Below are 20605 nucleotides of genomic sequence, written 5' to 3'. Positions count from 1 at the left end.
GAGGCTTGGCCTGGCTGGGGAGCTGGATGCAGGGCAAGAGAAAGAAAGGGCTCATGGATGCGCGTGCAGAGGAGCAGTGAGGAGCCACACATGTGAAGGCAAGGCAGAGAGAGATGGGGAAAGAAACAGGAGGAAGCAGATGCAGCTTCCCTGGACGAATCTACGCCGGCACTTCTCAGGCAGTGAAGGAAAACAACGTCCACTGTGGCTAGTGCTGGACTCAGAAAACGAGCATCTCAGCCCCACTGCTCTCTGCCCACCCCTCCCTCTCATTTACCTGCTCCCCACCCTAGTCAGCTTGGGCCCTAAATTGTTTGCTGCCCTGGTAGGCTAGACTTCAGAACCCTGAGATTTTCCACGGGAAGAAGGGCCTGGGCACATTCCCTAGCTGTCGGGTGCCCTGAGAGCTGTTTAGAACATGAACAGAGGCTGGAAGATACAGTGAGAATATGGGCTCTGGAGTCCTCTAAAAATGGGCCAATGACTTTGGGATGTAGGTGCTCATCACTTATCTCCTATGCAAAGGACAGCAAAGACAGTGGGCCGTGTTACAATCCTGGGTTAACCTATGAATTTGAGACCAATTAAGGGATAACAAATGGCTTCATTTTGTGAGACGGTAACAACAATTCCACTGGCGGCCACTGATGCAGAGTACCATCATCCGTGACTGATTATTGATGTCTGCCATGGGCATGGGAGGGGAAAGTGGTGGGTGGCAATAGTGTCACTGTTTACCCATCCTTGGTCTAGGGCCACCCTTCCAGGATGTGCCCCTTCTGGAACACAACGGTTGGGTGTATAGTGGGCTGACCCTAGAGGCCAGAGAAAGGCATCAGTTTAACTATCTCTTAGCCTTGAAGATGACATCAAAATGAACCACAGGGCACTTATTTGAGGTCCACAGAACTTTCTGGTAAAAGAAAGACCATTTCTTCTCTTTATAAGCTCCTTAGAGAAAGTTCCACTCTGGAAGAATGAGGGTGTCACAAAGCATAAGGTCCCAGTTTATCGTGGGAGGCTCAGAATCTGCTCTCTACAGTCCAGCCTTCTAGCCCTCCCTGCTGTGCCTCAAACATATCAAGCAAGTCCTGACTTCCAAGCCTCAGCCCTTCCACTCCCGATGTCTGGAACACTCTTTCTTCCGTGGCTGGGCCCTTCTCATTGTCTTGGTTGTAGCTCAAATGTCAACTCCTCAGAGAATCCTTACCTGACCCTCCCACCTTAGGGAGCCCCACATCCCCCATCGCTCTTACATTTTTATCATCTTCATAGAACTTTTCACAACCTGTGATGATCTCCCTTTACACACATGTACGGGTGAGGGCAGGGGTTTGTCTTGTTCAGGGATGTGTCCCCAGAGTCTGGGACAGTGCCTGGCACAGAGGGGCTGCTCTATCAAGACTTGAAGAATGAATGAAAGTTATTTCCCTTCTCTGGGTCTCAGTTTCCCCAAGTCCCTAAGAAGGAATCCTCGATCTCAGGAAGGCTTCATGGATTGTACTGATGAGGACATCAGTAATGTTGCTATGGTTGTGAATACCCACAGAGAGCACTGACTGTGCACCAGGCTCTGCTCCAAACATTTTGTATGAATTAGCTCATTTATTTCTCACAGTATTCCATAAAGTACGACTACCGTTACTCTCACTTTCGAGACAGGGAAGCCGAGGCACAGAGAAGTTCAGTAACTTCTCCAGGTTGCTCAATTAGCATGTGGATGAGCCCGGCACGCCTGGCTGGGGAGCCCACGCTCCTGCCCACTCTGCCGCCTGCCTTTCGAGGAGAAGGCCCAGGTGGGAGCCAGGCAAGACCTGAGGTAGGGTGACCAGGGGGGGCTGGACATGACTTATAGGCCTGGGGCTCAAAGCCACATCCCTGCCATGGATACTAGGGTAGCTCAGGCAGGGCCTGCATCCTCTGAGCTCAGTGTCCTAATCTACAAGATGGGTAAGATGGGACCTTTTCCTCTGGGTGGTGGTGAGGATGGAAAGAGGCCATCTCCAAGAGCGTGCCTGGCACACAGCAGTGTTCAGGAAGTGCCTGTACCATCTCTCAAGGATAAACCTCTTTCCTGCCCTGGGCCAAGCCCAGATGGACACAGTCCTGGGAGCCCCCCACCCCAGCCCCCAGGCCCTGAGTTCCCTGGGGAGGGACAGCCCCAGTCACAGCAGGGCACAGGGGTGAGGCTATCAGTTCACATCTGTCTCTTGCCTCGAGTGACTAACTTGAGCCCTGCCCTACCCCTTCTCAGAAGCTGGATTTGCCCGTGGCCCCAAGAAACCTCTTCACTGTGTGTTCACTCCTTCCTCTTTCGAATATTCACCCACCATGGATGAGAGCTCAGGCTCTAGAATCTCACTGCTGGCATTTCAGTTCCGACCCCACTGCCTTCCAGCCGGGGACCAGGAATCTTCCCTCAGTCTCAATTTCCTCATCTGCCACATAAGGATGATAAACCATACCTACCCCAAGGACAGCCCCCAGGAGCTGCCAGAGCATGTATTTAAAATACCTGGGATAGTGCCTGTGGGATGCTGAGCACCCACTGTGCCAAGCCCCAGCATCCAGCAATGAATAAGGCAAAGCCAGTCCTCAAGGTCAATGGTGGGGGCAGTGAGTGACATGGGCATTTAACTACAAGCCGGTGTGTGATGGGGGAGCAGTGGACACGGGCAGTCAGAGGAGCCCCTAACCCAACCGAGGGGTCTGGCAAGGATTCTGGGAAGGAGGCCTGAAGTGTGAGGAAGGGCTGGCCTATCAAAGAAGAGGAGAGGGGCTCCGCCTGGACCAAGACAGGAAGCCCCAGAGAGTAAGGTGAGTTTAAGAAATGGACAGCATTCAGGCTGGCCAGAGGGTAGAGGGCAAAAGGCAGAGGGACGGGACAAGTCAGCAGGACTGGAGCCAGCTGGACCTTGGAGACACGCGAAGGGTGTGGACTTGACCCTGATGGCCAGGGAGAAGGTAAGCAGAAAGCCGGCATCATCAGGTTTTTGTTCTACAGACACTCTTCTGGCTGCTATGTATGGAGAAGGTGGCAGGCTGAGTCTTGGAGAGGGGTAGGGATCAGCTGGGCCAAAAGGAAGGATGGGTGCATTCCTAAAGGGAAAATTTGGCCAAGGCCAAAAAAGGAAGAGTGGGGCATGCCAGGAAGGGCCGAGGATGCTGGTATGAGGGGCTATTGCTCCCTCCACATTCCGCGCCTCTTCCTGGGATGCAGCTGGCTCACCATCAGGCTCCACCTTCCTGGCTGGGGGCTGCGGCAACGGGTAGTGGGGCCAGGAAGGTCAGTCATAGCTCTGCAGCTTCTGCAGCTTGGATTCAGAGACGTGGAGGTGTGGGGAGTAGACCTAGGACCTGTCCACCTCAGCATCGGAAGCCTGGCCCTGCCCCACCCCAAAAGAGAGGCACTAACTCAGGAGATACATGGCCTGGGTCCTGGCCTTGGCCCATCACAGCCTGGCTGGGCGGTAGAGATCAGAGTCCTTCTGCATCTGAAGTACGGACAGGGAGACCATCAGCAAAGGCTGCCATATCCTGTGCACTGTGCTACACCCTTCACATGGAGGGTCTCCCCAGTGCATCGTCACCCCTGTTACAGGCACAGGGAAACTGAGGCTAAGACACTCACAGGAGGCCATTTGGATAAGAAGAGTCAAAGTCAAGATTCCAGAGTCTATTTCTAAACCACCAAACTTTACTGGAAGGTCTCCCTGCTCTCTTCCTCGTGCACCCCATTCCACCATTTCACATGCACCTTACAGTGTGAGCATCTCAGTCTGCTCCACATTCCACTAGGACAGGTATTATGCCACTCCCCCCACCCCCACCCAGAGCAGTCATCACTAATCCATGACACACCTCACTGCAATAGTTTCCATGTACCCCATGACACACAGCCTCAGAATCCTTCTTAACACGGCACTCCAGGCAGCAACATTGATTGATTAGCACTGGCATCCAAGAGCAAGCCTCTTTGCCATTCTAAATCCAGTCTAATCAATCATTTTATAGAAAGAGAGGAGACTTCTCATGGTCACAGGGTGATTAAGTCACAAAAACAGGCTTTGAATCAATCGCCTACTTGTTTTGTGAATTTTGAATCCCTCCCTTTCATCACCAGGACCTGGAATCAACCCTTCAGGGCTTAGTAGTCCTTAAAGATGCCACACAAGGCAAGAAATCACCCACACCCCCACACCACCCCTTCCCCTAGTTCAACTGAAACTGCTTCCACCCCATGACAATGAAGGAATACATTTGTTTGTGGATGAGCCACTTTCAAAGTTCCCTCCACGCACCCCCGTCCCAGGCGGGTAAACTACTGTTCCCATCAGCACAAAGACCCTCACCCTTCAATAGTTTGGAGAAAAAAGGAGAAACTCACCACTGCTGGACTTCCTTCTCAGTAACTGAAAGAGAAAAAAGAAAAAGCAACCTTTTAGCTCAGAGAACGTGCCACAGAGGAGGCGGAGACATTCACTGGGGAACCTCCCTTCCTGCCCTCCTCACCTGGTCACCTGCCGGCCCATGTGCAGGGTGCTGGCCAGCAATGGACAAGAAAAAACCCCCCTGGTGAACAGTGCCAAGCAGATGTTCTGTATCCAGCTCCCCCAGCGGGGTACGACACGGGTCCCACCCCCTCCCAACGCTGGCTGCTGCTGCCGCTGCTGCTATAAACATCACCAGTAGGGCTCACGTTCAGGGGTCCGTTCTCCCTGTGGCCCGGGGGGCAGGCAGGCAGGGTCGTTGCTCCCAGGACTGCTGGGAAGCCAGCGTTTAAGACTAACTCATTCCCATCTCTCAGTTCCTGGGGACAGGATGGTCAGAAAAGGCGCTGGCTTCTCCAGGCACTCAGATGCCCCTGCCTGCAAGTGGGGAGTCCAGCTGGGTGGGGGCAGCTCTCCTCAGAGGGGTTACGCCCCCTCCTCTAACCCCAGAATTCTCCCCTTCTCGGCCCATCCCTCCAGCCCCTCTCAGATCCTTTTATTGGCAAGACATAAACCAAGCTGTGAACCAAAAGCTGGAAAAAGCTATATAAAGTAGCTGAACTTCCAGCTGAGCCCAAATAGTCATTCTTTACTGAACCATGAAACAAAATAAAAAAATAAAAAAAATTTTTTTTTTTTTTCTGAAAAGCACTGAATCGGTTGGATCTGGAACCAAACCAATGCTCTCCCTGAAACCACTGGCCAAGTGCATCAAATCACCTCCAAGGCCATACCCACTCCCTGCCGGTGGGACCTCCGGAGAGTTCTGCAAGCTCTCCGTGCCTCAGTTTCTTTGTCTGTAAAGCGGGGGAAGCAGTAACAGCACCTGCCACACAGCGATTCAGGGAATTCAATCAGAGCGGTGTGATCGCTCCGGAGTCCTGCTTGGGCCTGGCACTCGGATGTGCTCAGCTCAGGCTGCGGCATGAATGGATGGGCGGATGGGTGAACGATGAACAAGTAAACAGGCAGAGAGATGTTAGGTTGAGGTCAGGTGAGCAAAGGACTTGGAATTCCTTCCCAGGGAAGGTGGAAGGGAGGCCCAGGAGGAAGTCTTGAGTTGTTTGTGCCTGATCAGACTTGGGGAGGCAGCTTTTCAAAACCATTCAAAGCAAGCTCGTAACAACTGCCAAAAACTGTGCACCCGCTGCGTGCCCGGATCTGTGCCCGGGTGGGCCTCGGGCTTTGGCTCAGTCACTCTTACAACAGTCCTGAGAGAAGACAACATGACCCTACCCTGGGTCCAAAGAGGGAAACCGAAGCACCAAGAGACCAGGAGGTGGTAAGTCAGAAGTTTGAACCAAGGTCTGTGGCTCCAGCCTCCCCCACCTAGAGCCTGAAGCCCAGCTGTCAGACTCCTGGGGTGGGGTGAAAGCCCCCCTACCAGAACCCTCACCACTAACACTCTTCTCCCTGCAGGTCCAGATCAAGACTGAGGAATAGGGCTAACCTTGAGCCGGCTGCTAATAAATCCAGAGTGAGGTGACAGCCAGAGGTATGGGATTCCTAGAACAGGCAGATCTAATATAGAGGAATGCAATTTGATAACAGCAAGTTTTAGCAAAGGATAGGGAACTGCACATGGGAGTGGAGAGGAAAGTGTTCCTGGTCTGATGCAGGCTGGGCTAGCCTGGGTCTGCCATCCACACTCAGCTGAGCAGGGCAGCAGGGGCCGAGGGGCTGGTTCCTCAATTGTGAACCTGAAGTCTTAGGAGACCCTTCTGACACACCCAGAAGCTTAGGAACATATATTCCGCAGTCAGACTGAACTGCTGGGGTTCCAACCTCCACAGCTTACCACCTGTATTGTTGGACAAATTACTTCCCCTCTTCGAGTCTCAGTTTTCTCTTCTGTGAAATGGGCTTGTTGTGAAGATGGGCTTATCACCTACATAAGCATCCCACAGACAAGTGTGAGTCCATTTTCCCGATGAGTAGACTAAGGTTCAGACAGGTCTGGTTACTTGTCTATGAGCACCCTGCCAAGAAATGCAGCCCCTGGACTGTGACTCCACAGCCCAGAATGGCTGCCCACCCATCCTATCCCCAAGATTGCCGATGAACTGTGTGACCTTGGATGACCTTGGCAAGAAGTGGTATCATGTGACACAAACAGCAGCAGCTGGGTGTCAGCTCCATTGCTACCTCAGGCAGGGCCTCACAAGGCCAAAGAGGGGTTCCCTGGGATCCTCCAACTCTGACACCCAAATCTTGCCCAGGCCCTCCTCCCAGTCTCTAAGCAGCCTTCCCCACGGTCCCTCTGCCTCCAGCCCTCCCTGTGCCTGGGCCAAACCCCCAGGATACAGAAGCCCTGGGAGGTAGGGGAGGCACATGGTTGGCTGCCCTCTCCCCTCCCTCCCCATTAGAACTGTCCCCACACAGAATGTGGGGTGATCCACAGGCGGTCAAGCTCCAGGGGACTTGAGCTGGGGTGGGAGAAACAAGCCCAGAAGGCGGCTTTAAGCAGCTAATTAACCTTTAGGAAACAGATGAGGCCTTCAGGTGTCCCCTGGCACCATGCTGGGTCCAGCAGCTCTTAACTGCTTCACTGCCCAGAGCCTAGAGGGGCCGCAGAGGGCCCTGGAGGACAACAGGCAGCACACAGCTCTCTGGAGACCAGCTCCTCTGCCAGCAAGGGCGCTCCTGGGAGGGTCAGGCAGGACTGCGTCCAAATCCCAGCCTCCCTTAACCAGCTACCCGGAGATGAGCCTCATTGTACAGGCGAGGGTCAGGGAGATGGCCTAAGGGACAGGCCCAAGGTCACTGCCCGAAAGGGGCCCAGCAGACTCAGCATCAAGGGATTGAGAAAACCTTCTCGACCAAAAGGGGGAAGAGCGAAATGAGACAAAACAAAGGGTCAATGGCTGAGAGATTCCAAACAGAGTCGAGAGGTTATCCTGGAGGTTATTCTTATGCATTAAGTAGATATCACCCTGTTATCCAAGATGTAATGGAGAGGCTGGAGGGAAATGCCTGAAAATGTAGAGCTGTGTTCCAGTAGCCATATTTCTTGATGATGATTGTATAATGATATAGCTTTCACAGTGTGACTGTGTGATTGTGAAAACCTTGTGTCTGATGCTCCTTTTATCTACCTTATGTACAGATGAGTAAAACATATGGATTAAAAATAAATAATAGGGGGAACAAATGTTAAAATAAATTTAAATTGAAATGCTAGTGATCAATGAAAGGGAGGGGTAAGGGGTATGGTATGTATGAAATTTTTTCTGTCGTCTTTTTATTTCTTTTTCTGAATTGATGCAAATGTTCTAAGAAATGATCATGATGATGAATAAGCAACTATGTGATGATATTGTGAATTACTGATTATATATGTAGAACGGAATGATCATAAGTTAAGAATGTTTGTGTTTGTTTGTTATATATTTTTTAAATTAAAAAAATTTAAAAAGAAAATAAATAAATAAAATTTAAAAAAAAGAAGCCCATTAGGACCTCAGACCAGGTCTGCCCGAAATCAAGGCCTTAAAATTCAAGAATTAAGGGTTCTTAACCACTTTATCTGGCTTTCCAGAAGTTCAGCCATTCTCACACCACCTTTATAACTTTTCCCTATCTACCCATCCAATGATTCACTCAGGATTTTTTCTTAAATTAACTCACTTTGTTTTTACTTATTCACCTAATCTACCTTCAGTCTAAGCAATAATACCCATAAAAGTATCATGACATATGCTAGTCGTATTTTTTCTAATACATAACAAAAAATACAACTATTAAAATAAAAATGATTGTCCATAATCAAACCTGGCATTCCCAATCATAAAACAACCTGACACTGTGCCCCTTTACTGGATGCAGTTGGAGGGACTCATTATCTGTGGAGTTCTCCTGCCAAAAACATTTACCCTGAGTCTTATCATAAGGACATAATCAGACAGATCCAGAATGCAGGGCATTCTACAAGACAATTGGCCAGGACACTTCAAAAAGTCAACACCATGAAAGAGAAAGCAAGGCAAGGACTGTTCTGGAGAAAGAGATGAAAGAGACAAGGCAACCGAAATGCAAAGAATGACCCAGGAATGGATGGTATCTGGACAACCAGGAAAATTCAACCATGAACTGGCCATTAGATGCTGTACTGGAACCACTGTTGGTTTTCTCGTGCCTGGTAACAGGATTGAGGTTATGTAGAAGGATGTCCTTATTCTGTGAAGATGTGCACCAAAGTATTTAAGGGTCAAGGGTCAGGACATCTGTAGCTTCTTGTGAAATGGTTCAGAAATATTCACACTCGTGTTTAGAAAGAGTGAGGAGGCAAAATGTCAACAGCTGGTAAATTCGGAGCTCCTAGCGCTATTATTTTACCATTTCTCTTGATTTTTTTCAAAATAAAAAGTTCAGGGAAAAGGCTTGTCATTGTCAACCCACAACACCTCAGGCTGCACTGGCAGGATTTATCCCCTTGTGTGTCCCCCACGGGCTCGCCCCGCACTGGGCAGGGCCAGGAGGGGCACAGACAGCGCCTCTCCCCACCCCACCGAGCACTGGGAGCAGATGGGAACAAGGGAGGACAGCGTCCCTCTGCCTCCCTCCTCTGTGCAGAAACCAAAGACGATTTCCCAGGCTCAGGCTCCTGGCCTGGTTCCCCTGCCCACTTCTCCCAGAGCCTCCCACCAAGTATGAAATCAAGAGGGCCACAAACACTCCCACAGGGGTCTCTGCTCAGGCTCACGGCCCAGGGCCCCAGCACGAAGAAGCCGTCCTCAGTGCAACCAGTTCCACGGGTGCCCTGCCCGGACCCCAACCTGGTGACCCCTCTCCTGCCTCCAAGCCTGCATGCCCGCTGTGCCTTCCACGTGGGATGGTCTCCCTCATCTCTTCAACCTGAGTAACCCCACTCATCTCTCAAGTCCCAGCCGAGATGTACCTTTTCTAAGAAGCCATCCTGCCCCTGCCACGTCCGTTTAAAACCCTCCTCGCCTGCGGGAATCACTGCTTCACATGCAGTCTGCCCTCCAAGCCCCAGCAGCGGGTCAGGTGGTGCGCTGCTCGCCAGGGCTGGCAGTGGGAAGGGGCAAAGCTGCGAGGTCTAGAGAAGGAGTGTCATGTAGTCTCGGGCAAATGACCCTAAGTTTCTGAGGCTCATCCCTAAAATGGGAGAAATAGCAGCCTCTAACGTATGGGGTTGTCGGGAGATTTCACCAAGGAGGTGTAACATAAAGGACTGGCACAAAGTCTGGCACCCGTAAGCGTTCAGTAGGTTTGTTTTGTTTCTTTTTTTTCTCAGCTTCCCAGCTGGACACTAAGTCTTCAAGGTCAAGGTCTCCTCCTGGCTCACCCTAGCATCACCCTGGCCCTGTGTCCTGCACACAGGATGCAGAGAAGAAATGAAGTCTTTGTTGATTCCCCATTGTCACCAAGCCACCCAGCTGGGTTTGGAACAAATCCCAACATGTTTTCCTCACAACATGTTTGCCTTCACAATTATATCTGGCTTTGGCCAACTTTAAAAACAAGCTGCGTTTCCTCAGCACACCCCTACCTCCAGGCAGGAGGGATCCAGGCTCCTTAGGAAGCCAGGGTTTAAAACTGGCCACGGGCAATCTTCAACATGGCTGGAACAGTGAGAGTTTCTGAGTGACCACACTGTCTTGGCCACTTGTAGGCTGGGTTACTCTGGGTAAGTTACTTAACCTCTCTGAGCCTCAGGGTCTTCATCTGTAAGATGGGGTATAAACTCCTACCAAGCAGAGTCACTGGGAGGAGTTCTTGAGAGGTGGATAGAAAACTCCCACTAGGAGAATAGAGCCGGGCATCCACTTCTACCCTCCCACTCACCGCCATGGAAGTGGAGGCTACAGAGTGGGCGGAAGGGGCCTGCTAGCACCTCAGAGCGGGGTGGGGGCCCAGCCGCTGCCTGCTGCCCAGCCTGCACCGCCAGCAGGTTCCAACACCGGGCTGCACCCACTACCACCCCGGGGAGCCCCCACAATGCCTGCAGCCTCCTCACCCCAAAGCAGTGCTTCTGAGGCTGCTCCCTACTCCTGCTCCTCCTCCTTCCACGCAGCTCTTGTCTGCCAGGAACGAACACGAGAGCCGGTCCCAGGAGCCCAGGATAAATGTTGAGTCTGATTTTGATTTCCCTAAAGCAAAATACCTCTCTCCTGATTGAAGCTCAACTCAAACATGGTGGGAACAGAAAGCAGGGGCTGGCAGCCCCCACAGAGGTGCTGGTTGCAGCAGGAAGGTATCACGGGCAGACGACAAGCTGTTTCTGGCCTTGTGTGCCACCCCCTCCTGTAGCTAACGCTGAAGGAGGCCCTATTTCCATCTCCAGGGCAAAGGCTACGTGGAATATCCTCTATGCTTCCCCTCCAAATGCTGTCCCAGATGAAGGGAAACTGGTCAGCAAGAGGGCCCTCAGACGTGGGGGGCATCTGGGCCTGGCACCCAGCGGCCCCTTGCTACTCGCTGACATCCCCTTTAGCCCTGATTCCTCTGGCCCCTGACGGAGGCTCTCCTGGTTTCCTCCTCCACGACTGGCTCCAGGCAGCTCTGTCCACTCCTCAGGCCTCTCCTTCTCGGCCCAACCGCAGAATGTCAGGGATCTTGAGTTCCCTCCTGACGGTGCAGCTGCACCCTGGGCTCAATCCCCACCCCAGGCCTTGCCGTCCAGACGCCCCTCCCAGCAGGACCCCTCTTCTGGCTCCAGCCCCGGATGGGCTCCCCTCAGGCGCCCAGGGACCCCGCATTCTCCACAGGACAAAGGGGCCTCTTCCTCCCTGGTCTGCTTTCCCGGAGGTTTCCCCTCCTGGCCTACCAGGCAGCCCCACACAGGCTGCAAACAAGCCACCCACCCCCCAGGAGAACCGCCCCCCACGGGGGGGGGCTGGCCTGCTGCCCTCCTCCCCCCACTGCATCGACCTCTCCCTTCCCACACCCTCTCTCATTTCTTCCCCACCCAGCAACTATCAACATCCCTAATTTGGTCCAGCCCCTCATCTCTTAGAACCAGCCTCTGATGCCCTCTGGTTAAAGTTCACAGATCAACACAAGCCTGAGCTTTCTGGCCTCATTCCTGCCCCTCTCACCACTACCCATCCCCCCCTGAGCCAAGCTCACCCTTGCAGTACCCTAAAAAGCCTCTTTTCTGAGCTGTTCCCTCAGAGTGGAATGCACTTCCATCTCTCCTTCTCTGGGCAGCAATAGCAAAACTGCGTCAGAGAAGGGAGGGACTGTGCCTGGGAATAATGGGCTGGGATGTGCCCTCCTGCCCCACAGCCTGGCCTGTGCCCTTCCACCACCATAGGGACAGTTGCCCCTGCCCCCCAAGGAGAGGCAATTTCCCTGTAGGGATGCAGTGGACTGATGGGATCTGAATTCCAGAGGTCTGCCATGACCTTGCTGTGTGATCTTGTCCCCTCTCTGGGCCTCAGTTTCCCTGTCTGCAAAAGAGGAAATGGATCCTGCGCCTCCTACTTTCAGCAACATTAACTGGCTGTGCCAACTGAAATCTGCTGTGCCTGGGAGGTTGGGGGAAGACAAAAAAAAAGAGAGTTAGACGCCTTGCAGGGTTTTTGTGTCGCAGGCAGGGCTGGATCAGCAGCTCCCTGCACTCTACAATCTTCTGGGTGACACAAGCTGTGCCCTGCCCCAAATCACTCCCCACCCACCAGCCAGCTCCTGCAGCACAGACTGCCCTTACTGGCCTGAAGTGGGCCACTTCACAGTACCTTGTTGAGGTCAGTCTGTACCTGTGGGGTACTGTTTCCAGAAGCCCCATAGGAGAGACACTGGTGCTCAGAGGCAGAGGGGCCTCCTGGCTCTCTACCTTTGCTTTTGCCCCACGTGTGGCCTTGGCCACGCCCCTTCCTCTCTCTAGGTTTCATGTACCCATCTGTATGATGAAGGAGTTCCACCCGGAGACCTCCAGGTCCCCCCAGCAACCACACTTCACAAAGTGACCGGCGGGCAGCAGTAAATGAGGGGCAGAGTAAGGACAGAGCCCCAGCAGGCTGAGTCTCCAGGAAAAGCAGCTCATGAGCACCAGAGGCAGCGTGGAAAGAGAGGCAGGGCTCAAGCCCTGGGCCAGATGACCCGGGAAGGCGGGGGGATCCCTGATCCACTAACGTGCTGGGCCTGTGGACAAGGGCCACCACTTCTTTGTGAGGGGGCACTGGGGAAAATCAGAGGTGACCTGATAACATGTGCAGGAAATGCCTGGCATAAAACAGGTGCTTAATACACGGGGCTTGGTATGATCATAACTGCTGTTGTGATGATTATTTGATGCCTCTGCTAGGAGGGAGAAGAGAGAAAGACTCCCCTACCCCCACACCACCCCATTCCTGTTTTCCACAAATGCCCAGCTGGAGGGGAGCTGGGCCCCAGTGCCAGACCTGGGTTTCATCAGAAAGGAGGCTGGCTTCCTGCCCAGAACTCCCAGACACTCTTTGCTAAGCCGCGGCACTGCAGGGAGCCCCTCGCCCCAGCCCAGAAGGAGCCAGTTCCCAGAGCCCACTCCCATCGCCCACTCCCGTCTACCCCCTCCACCCACCTGCTCTCCCGGCACCCACAGAGCCCACCTCTTCCCTCTCCCCACTGTGCGGGTGGCAGGCGGTTCGGCCTCCCTGACATTCGCTCCTCCCACCCACACTCGCCGAGCAACTCCGGGGCTGGCCCTGAGCTGGGCCCAGGCACGCAGCCATCAACAGGAAAGACGGGCACGGCATGGCCGGCTTCACTCCCACACCACACCCTCCGTGCAGGCTGGTAACCCACAGCCGCCATCCAGCCACCCACAGACCAGCAAGGAGGAGGTGCCGCTGCGGTGGCTGGTGAGGGCCGTGGGCGTGGCCACTCTGCACTGCCCACGCGGTGCACACTGGCTCCTTACAGCCTCCGCAGCTCCAGGGGTCTGCTATGCCGGTGTCACCATGAGGTGCCGAGGCGCGGGGCAGGGAGGGGCAGCCACATGCACAAGGTCACCCCCTTGAACTGGGCTCTGATCCCGGGGGGACCCCACAAGGGCATGGGCTGCCCCCTCCTCTCCTTACACACTCTCACAGTGGCCTCATCCCCATGCTGAGAAGGGAGCCCGGCCAGCCGCGTAGCAGAGTGACTGAGTAGTCCCAGGGCGACTGTACCTACACAAGAGCCACTTTGCACTGTGGGGGTTCCTTCACACCCATCAGGCCTGGCTTCAGGGATAGGGAGGGGATGGATGGTTCCCTGAGCCTAGTGGGCAGACAGCCTCAAGCCAGGGCTGGGAGAAGGGGGCTACCACCTGGATCCAGGGACATGCCCTTCTGGACCTGCCTGTGGTCCCAGAAGCCTGGCTCTCTCCCACCTTGGGCCTTTTGCACACACTGGTACAGCCGCCGATCAGTCACTGTGTGACCTCGGTCAATGCAGTCCCCTCTCTGAGCCTTGGTTTCCCCTTCTGTCACAGGGCTGCTGTCAGGAGGTGGCATGAGGATGCAGGTGTCACCAGCTGGGTCCCAAGCACTCCACCCAGAAATGCTGTGCTGTCATTATGATGAGCCATGGTGTTAGAATAAGATGTCAGGGTCTTCATGCCACTGGGGGCAGCAGCAGAGGCCCAACTGACAGGGCTGGACCCAGAGCAGATAGTAAGACAGGAAACAATCTGCCAAAGTTGTGGAGAAGAGCTGGGCCCTGGCCAGAGCACAGAGGTGAAGGCTGCTGAGGGCTGTTCAATCCCTCTGGCCCCAATCACCTGGTCCCCAAGTGGCCTCTGAGAGGCCTCCGTTCACTGCACTGTCACACTGCACAAGCCCTGTGCTGAGAGGTGGGTTCCTACCAGCTGCTTCACTGTGGCAGAAACAGCTTTCACAGAGAGGGGAAGGTACTTGTCAGAGGTCACATGGTCAGTGGCAAAGGACTGGACATTGGAACCCAGATCCATCTAACTCCAGAGTCTGAGAAACTTGGACTCAAACTCCAAGAAGGCTTAAGCCTTGAGGGTGGTCATCCCCAAAGAGGGGGTTACTGGCCAAACATGACCACCCCACCCCACCCTGCAAACCACAGCAATCACTTTCTGAGAACCATGTGTGGCAGACACCGAGGAGGATGCCTGCCCTCGGGGGCACACAGTCCAGCAGGGAGGCCCCTCCCTTCTCAGTGCCTCCCCTGAAATCCCCAGGCTTCATGTTTCCCTTGACATCTTCTGCCCTTCTTGCTTTCAGGCATTAAAATAAGACTTGAATCTTTGCAATTCATTTCCTCATGCTGAGCCTCACTTTTTTCATCTGACAAATGGGTATGAATTTTCATTCTGACTAGCTCCTGCTTCATCCCTGGAGGAGAACCATGTGAAAAGAGGGAATCAAGGAACTCTTCAAAGGTGCCCTCTGCAGAGCCCCTGAGGGGAGAGGGCAGGTGGTCCCATGGGACTGGGACTAGAGCCCCAGGCAGCCACCACAAACAAGGCTTCATTCAAATCTTGTGTGCTAGCTCAAATACTTCTGCAAATTATGCATCCTAGTCCATCACAGGTTGGTGTTTATTTCACTCTAAAATTAAATTTATAAAATACATTGATTTTAATTTCCATATAAATGAAATAACTTTCTCCAAAAGAAGTTCTTAAGTAAAATGCAGGAAGAGGTACTCTGTCTTGTGACTTATAGGAATGATAAGATGACAAGTTGCCACTTACTTACTGTGCCCTGGATCCTGTGCTAAGCACTTTGCATGCATTAATCTCATTTATGCCTGCATGAGGCTAAGAGGCAAGAACTCTGGTTGCCCCATCATACAGACAAAGAAGTTAAGGCTCTAAAGGAAGAAGCTGCTTGTCCAAAGTCCAAAGCTAGTCTGCAGCAGAGCTGAGATAGATCAGGGTCTGTGTGACTCCAGAACTTGGTGGGAAAATGCAGCACTTAATACATCACACAAATGCTTCCTGGGAGCTGAGCTCTTTTAAACCTGCCTGACTCCTGTGCTAGTGCATCTGATAAACTGAAGATGGTAAAGCCACATACATAGAAGAAGACTGGAAGGTAACTAGTTCAAATGTTAACAGCAGAGGCCTCAGAGTAGCAAGATGAGGAATGTTTTTGTTATTGTCTTTGTACATTCTGCCCTTCCCCAAGACTGTGAGCTCCCTAGTGGCAGGAACTGTGTGGCCAAAGTTGCAAACGCATCCCCAGCATCTGGCACATTGTAGGTGCCCAGTGTGTTTTGTTCTTGAAAAGTATGTGTACTGTGCTTGTTTTAGGTATGTAGATTAGAAGGTAGACACGACTACTTCTATTATCTAAAACTCAAACTTATTTCTGGTTAACAAATGGACTTTGCCCCAGTACCCACTGTATCTCTTCCCCCATCCCCTCACACACACACATGACAAGACAAGGCCTCAAGAGCTGGCCCCATGGTTCCAACCATCTCCACTACCAGGCTCTAAACCTTCCAGAAGAGTGAGTCCTGAAGGGATGAACTACATCTTCTGCCTCCTTCAGGATCTTGGGGACAGGTTGGCATGCAAGGTTTTCTACAAGACTCCTGGTGGAAAATCTCTCAAATATTTTTGGAACTCAAGGATTCAGTTAAGCTCAATTTTCCAAGCTTTTTCTGAGCACTTGCCAAGCAAGGTCAGAGGCTCTGAGGCATCTCATTTGATCAACAAGAGTCATCTTTTCACCCCTAGGTGACCTTGAGCAACTAAATTAACCTCTTTGAGCCTCAATTTCCTCATCTGTAAAATGGGGGTGATGGAAGTGACAATACTGACCTCACAGGGTGGTTAGAAGGAACATATGGGATTTTTTTCCCTGTCATTCATCCAACAACTATTTACAGAGCACTCCCAAAGGGCCAGGCCCTGAGCTGGACTCCGGGAATAGGGCAGTGACCCAGACACAAGGCTTTGTCCTCCAGGGGTCCTGATCTAAAGGGGAGGATGAGCATTAAGCAAACAACTGCCTAATCTACTGGGATAAGTGTTGAGGAGGGAAAGTTCAGGGCGTAAACAAAGTTTGAGGGGTCAGGGAGTACTCCCCAGAGGAAAAGGAATGACTGCTGCCATATAAAAGATGAGCAGGCTTAGCCAGGCAGAGAGGAAGGGAGAAGAGTTTCCCAAGAGGAGGGGTATATGTCCAAAGCTCAGAGACGATAACAGAGCCCAGTGGGTTCAGGGAACCAAAGAGGCCACATCTCGCTGGCACAAAGACTTAGCCTGTGGTCCAGGCAGGGGGAGCATAGCAAATGCCTCAAAATGTTAACAATTGTTACTGATGCTAATAAAGGTGTCACTGCACCCAAAGACAAGGCAGGATGAGAGGGGGTGGGAGACGCCGGGCTGGTTTCCATCATAGTTCAGGCAGAAGCCAGATCAGTCACAGTCCCTAATGTCACAACCCATAGAGCAAGGAAACCTCAGAACAGGAGCAGAGAGGAGCCACTGAGAAATGCCACTGAGAGACAGAGGGACCCCAGGAAAGGATGCAAAGCCCACCCCCGCAGGGAGGGACTGAGACGACACTGACAAACACAGAGCAAGCTGGGGCGGAGCCTGGGAAGGGGTCAGGGCATCGCCCCCCACCCACCCTTCGTGCCTCTGGTTGAGTGGGAACCAGGCAGTCCCGGTGTCGCCAGGAAGCACCCCCCCTTCCTGCCCAGGATGCGGCAAACTCCCTTCTGAGACCAAATGGCCACGGAATGCTGAGATCCTGTTCTCTGAGCCGCACCGGAGCAGAACGACTCCAGCTGGGGCCCAGGAGGATTCTGGGGCTCAAATTCCAGGGCATCTGGCAGGGCAAGGGTGGAGTAGGGGCTGGAGCAGGCAGCAATCCCAGCTCTGGCTCTGGTTCTTTAAAAGCCGAGGGCAGAGGCACAGAAATGACTCATCAAGGTCCTTGTCATGGTCCTCGGGAGTAGGAGGACCCTCGCGCTGGTGCAGAGGGAAGGTGGGGTCACACGAGGGACTCCAAGGAGTAATGGAGCAAGGAGAGGCACAGCCACGCATCCATCAGACCCTCCCTGGTAGCCAAATGACCTTGAGCATAATGCCTGCTGGTGTCTCCATGTGCCGAGGTGGGGCACCCCATCTTCCCTGAGGGTGCCGTGACCTCACATTGCTCACCTGTCCCAGGACCAGCCCATAGCAGTGCCGTCCCCTCTAGGTGGGGTCCCCTGCTTAGTGAGTCTGAGGAGCCCCCTAAGGAGCTAATCCACCGCACCCACTGCTTACCACTCAGCTCCCAAAGCAGATGAGGAAACTGCAGAGCAGAGAGGCCAAGGGATTTGCCCAGGGCCACACAAGAGACAAGATTTAAACTGGATCTGTTTTTGGCTACTAAGCTCACCTCCAGGCCTGCCCAGGTACATGCTCAGCCTCCAGCACTCATCCACTTCCCAGTACCCCTCACCTCGAGGCTGGGGGTGGGGCACAGAACACGACATCACGCCAGCAGCACCACCTTGCCTCCCCTTCTTGTCCCACAGACCCCTCTACAGTCCCACCACCATGCATTTTCCAGGTCCTCAGAGTTGCCACACTCTGATGTCTCTAGATCGAAAACATGCCATTCTTCCTGCGTGGAACACTCTCAACATCCCACACACAAACCCCTCCAAACTTCTTTGTGCCTTCTCAACTCCTACTCCTCCCTCAGGTACAGCTGTCAAATTCAGCAAATAAAAATATGGGCTACTCAGTTAAACTTGAATTTCAGATAGGCAACAAACAATTTTTTAGTATGGCCTGTCTAGCAACCCTACCCTCAGGTCTCATGTGAAACATCACTTCCTCCAAGAAGTCCTCCCAGATGCACCCCAGACTAGGACACACACACATCCCCCCCTCCTCCCACTGCTGTACACTCCCAGTGCATCTTGCAATACCCTATCCTGAAGCTTATTCTGGTCCAACAATTGCTTCATCACCCAACCAAATGCCAAAAGAGCCAGAAATCCATCCATCCAACCTCCCCTGTGTCCTCAGTGTCCACAGGACCTGGCAGGGACTGGCAGCTGTTCCATAAAGACTTTTTGAATGAAGGCGTGTGGGGAATAAAGGAAACCTTGCACGCCCTCAGCGAGGCTTGCCTCACACAGGCACCCAGGGCCTCCACCCGTTCTCCCACAGAGAGGGGTCTTCTTCCCCAAGATTCCTGCCAGAACACTTCACAAAGACACCCCCAGCTCCACAGCAGGAGTAGAGGAAATGTGAATAGAAGCAAGGGCAGCTAAGCAGGTTCTTCTCGTTTATTTTGACGGCTGCCGTTAGTTTTAATTAAGACCATGTTCTGCTCCGGCCCAGCAGAGACCTCGTCACAGGCAGTCTGGAAACAATAATCGCCTGGCGTGGCAGTGTGGGCTGCTGCGCAGGCTTTGAGCTCGGTGGAGCTCCTCATGTGCCCAGCATACCCCCCCCCCCCATATATTTTTGAACAGAAGGAAAGCATTCACTTCTTCCCCCCACAGTACCCAAAATAGCCCCATCTCCTGCCTTTGAACAGGAACCTTTTGGTTCCTACAAAGAGGCAGAAGGGGTCTGGAAGGAGGGGCCTTGCTGGATTGCAGGTGGCTTGCACTCCTCCTGATCTCTCCAGCCCCAGCCTCAGCAGGGGGAGAGGGGCCTGGGATCCTCACTTGGCCTGGCCAGCTGAGCTAACTTTCCAGCACCTGATCTCCAAGGATCCATCCCCAGATCCGGGAAATCCCCCAGCCCAGGAAGGAGGAGGGGCAGACAGAAACAGGAAGCAAGGACCCAAGATAGATGAGAAGAGACTTTGTTCATTCATCAATTCATTCATTTATTTGTTGTTGTTGTTTTTTTTTCATTCGTTCCAGCAATATTTCCTCAGCCCCTATGACGCACCCGGCTCTGTTCTAGAAGTTGGATTCAGCAGTGAGACCAGCTCCCATCCTTAAGGGACTCACAGACGAATGGGGAGAGGGAGAATTAAACACGTCACCACCACCAGGCCTGAGGATAAATGGAGCTCTCCTGGCTGGGCCCACGGACACCTCCTGTGGAAGTGGCCACCAGGCTTTGGTGAAAGTGGAGTGTGAGGGTGAGTGAGGGTGGGTTTAGAGTCAGCAGGAGGCAAGCTGAAGGGAGGGGAGATGAGAAGTTGCCTCTGAGGTGCCCCTCGGCAGAGGGCAGGGGCCGCTCCTTCTACCTTGGAGCAAGCCTGCGAGAAGCCATTGTTTTCCCATCTTACATGTGAGGCCATCGGAGCTCGGGCCATGAGGTTCAAGAGTCTGGGATATTGTCGGGGCCTTTTGCCAACATTTTGGCCTTAATTCCACAGATGAAATTAGGAGGCTCAGCTGGGAAAGGGTTTGGCCAAGGTCCTGGGGTGCATAAGAAATGGGACCTGAGATTTGAATCCAGGCCCAGGTGGTCCCTGCGATGCTCCTGACACTGCCCCACCCAGATAAGCCACGTCAGCTCAAGGCCTGATGCCCCCCGTCCCCCAACCCCCACAGTCTGTAGAAGAGAAAGCAGAGGCTCCGAGCAGGAAGGCATCACAGGGCTGGGAAATGGAGAAAGAGGGCTCTGAACCCAGCTGTTTACCTCCAAATCCAGGGCCCTTTTTGTTCCCCAGAGCAGCTACTTGGTCAAAAAAAAAAAAAAGAAAAGAGGCCATTTCCTGGCCCCAAAAGGGCAGAGCTGTGGGAAGCCAGCATAGCCACGGCCCTGAGGCTGGACAGAGAGAGAGAGCTGCAGCCTGAGCACACTTCCCTGCTGCAAACCCAAGCCTGAAATAAAAAAGCAGAGTGCTATTTCTGCCTTGAGTTAAATATTCCCCAAAGCCACATTCTTCCCTCTGACCCCCTCCACGGCTGGAATCCAGAGCATGGTGGCCTGGATGCCCCGCCAACTGCCTGGGGGCCACATGGCAAGACCCGGAGTGTCAGAGCCCGCAGCTGCCCTGAACGCCCTCCTGGGCACCCCCCCAGCCAGGCACCTCCCCCACCAGCAGCACCATCAAGGCACCCAGGGCTGAGAAGCGGTGAATCCCATCTCACAAAGAGCACGACAGAAGGGGAAGGGGCACCCAGAGAGAAGCAATCAAAGTCCACAGCAAGTTAGGGGATACCCTGCCCCATCAGATTATTGGGCAGAAGCACCTTCAGGTCCAGCCCCAAGGGAGGAGGCGAACCCA

At 53.2% G+C, this 20605-nt stretch overlaps 1 protein-coding gene across 2 annotated transcripts in view; it reads right to left on the bottom strand.

The window, feature by feature from the left end:
* NCS1 (neuronal calcium sensor 1) overlaps positions 1–20605 on the bottom strand; it is a 63692-nt gene that overhangs the window by 33146 nt on the left and 9941 nt on the right. For both annotated transcript variants that reach the window (XR_013169872.1, XM_077147118.1), the window contains exon 2: positions 4388–4412. Coding sequence is in view for 1 of the 2 variants with exons in the window: in XM_077147118.1 (XP_077003233.1) it covers positions 4388–4412 (25 nt within the window). In the remaining variant the exon portion in view is untranslated. The remainder of the gene's footprint in view (positions 1–4387; positions 4413–20605) is intronic.

The sequence above is a fragment of the Tamandua tetradactyla genome, chromosome 2 (assembly GCF_023851605.1).
Source record: "Tamandua tetradactyla isolate mTamTet1 chromosome 2, mTamTet1.pri, whole genome shotgun sequence".
Lineage (NCBI taxonomy): Eukaryota > Metazoa > Chordata > Mammalia > Pilosa > Myrmecophagidae > Tamandua > Tamandua tetradactyla.
This window is presented reverse-complemented; position numbering and strand designations above follow the sequence as displayed.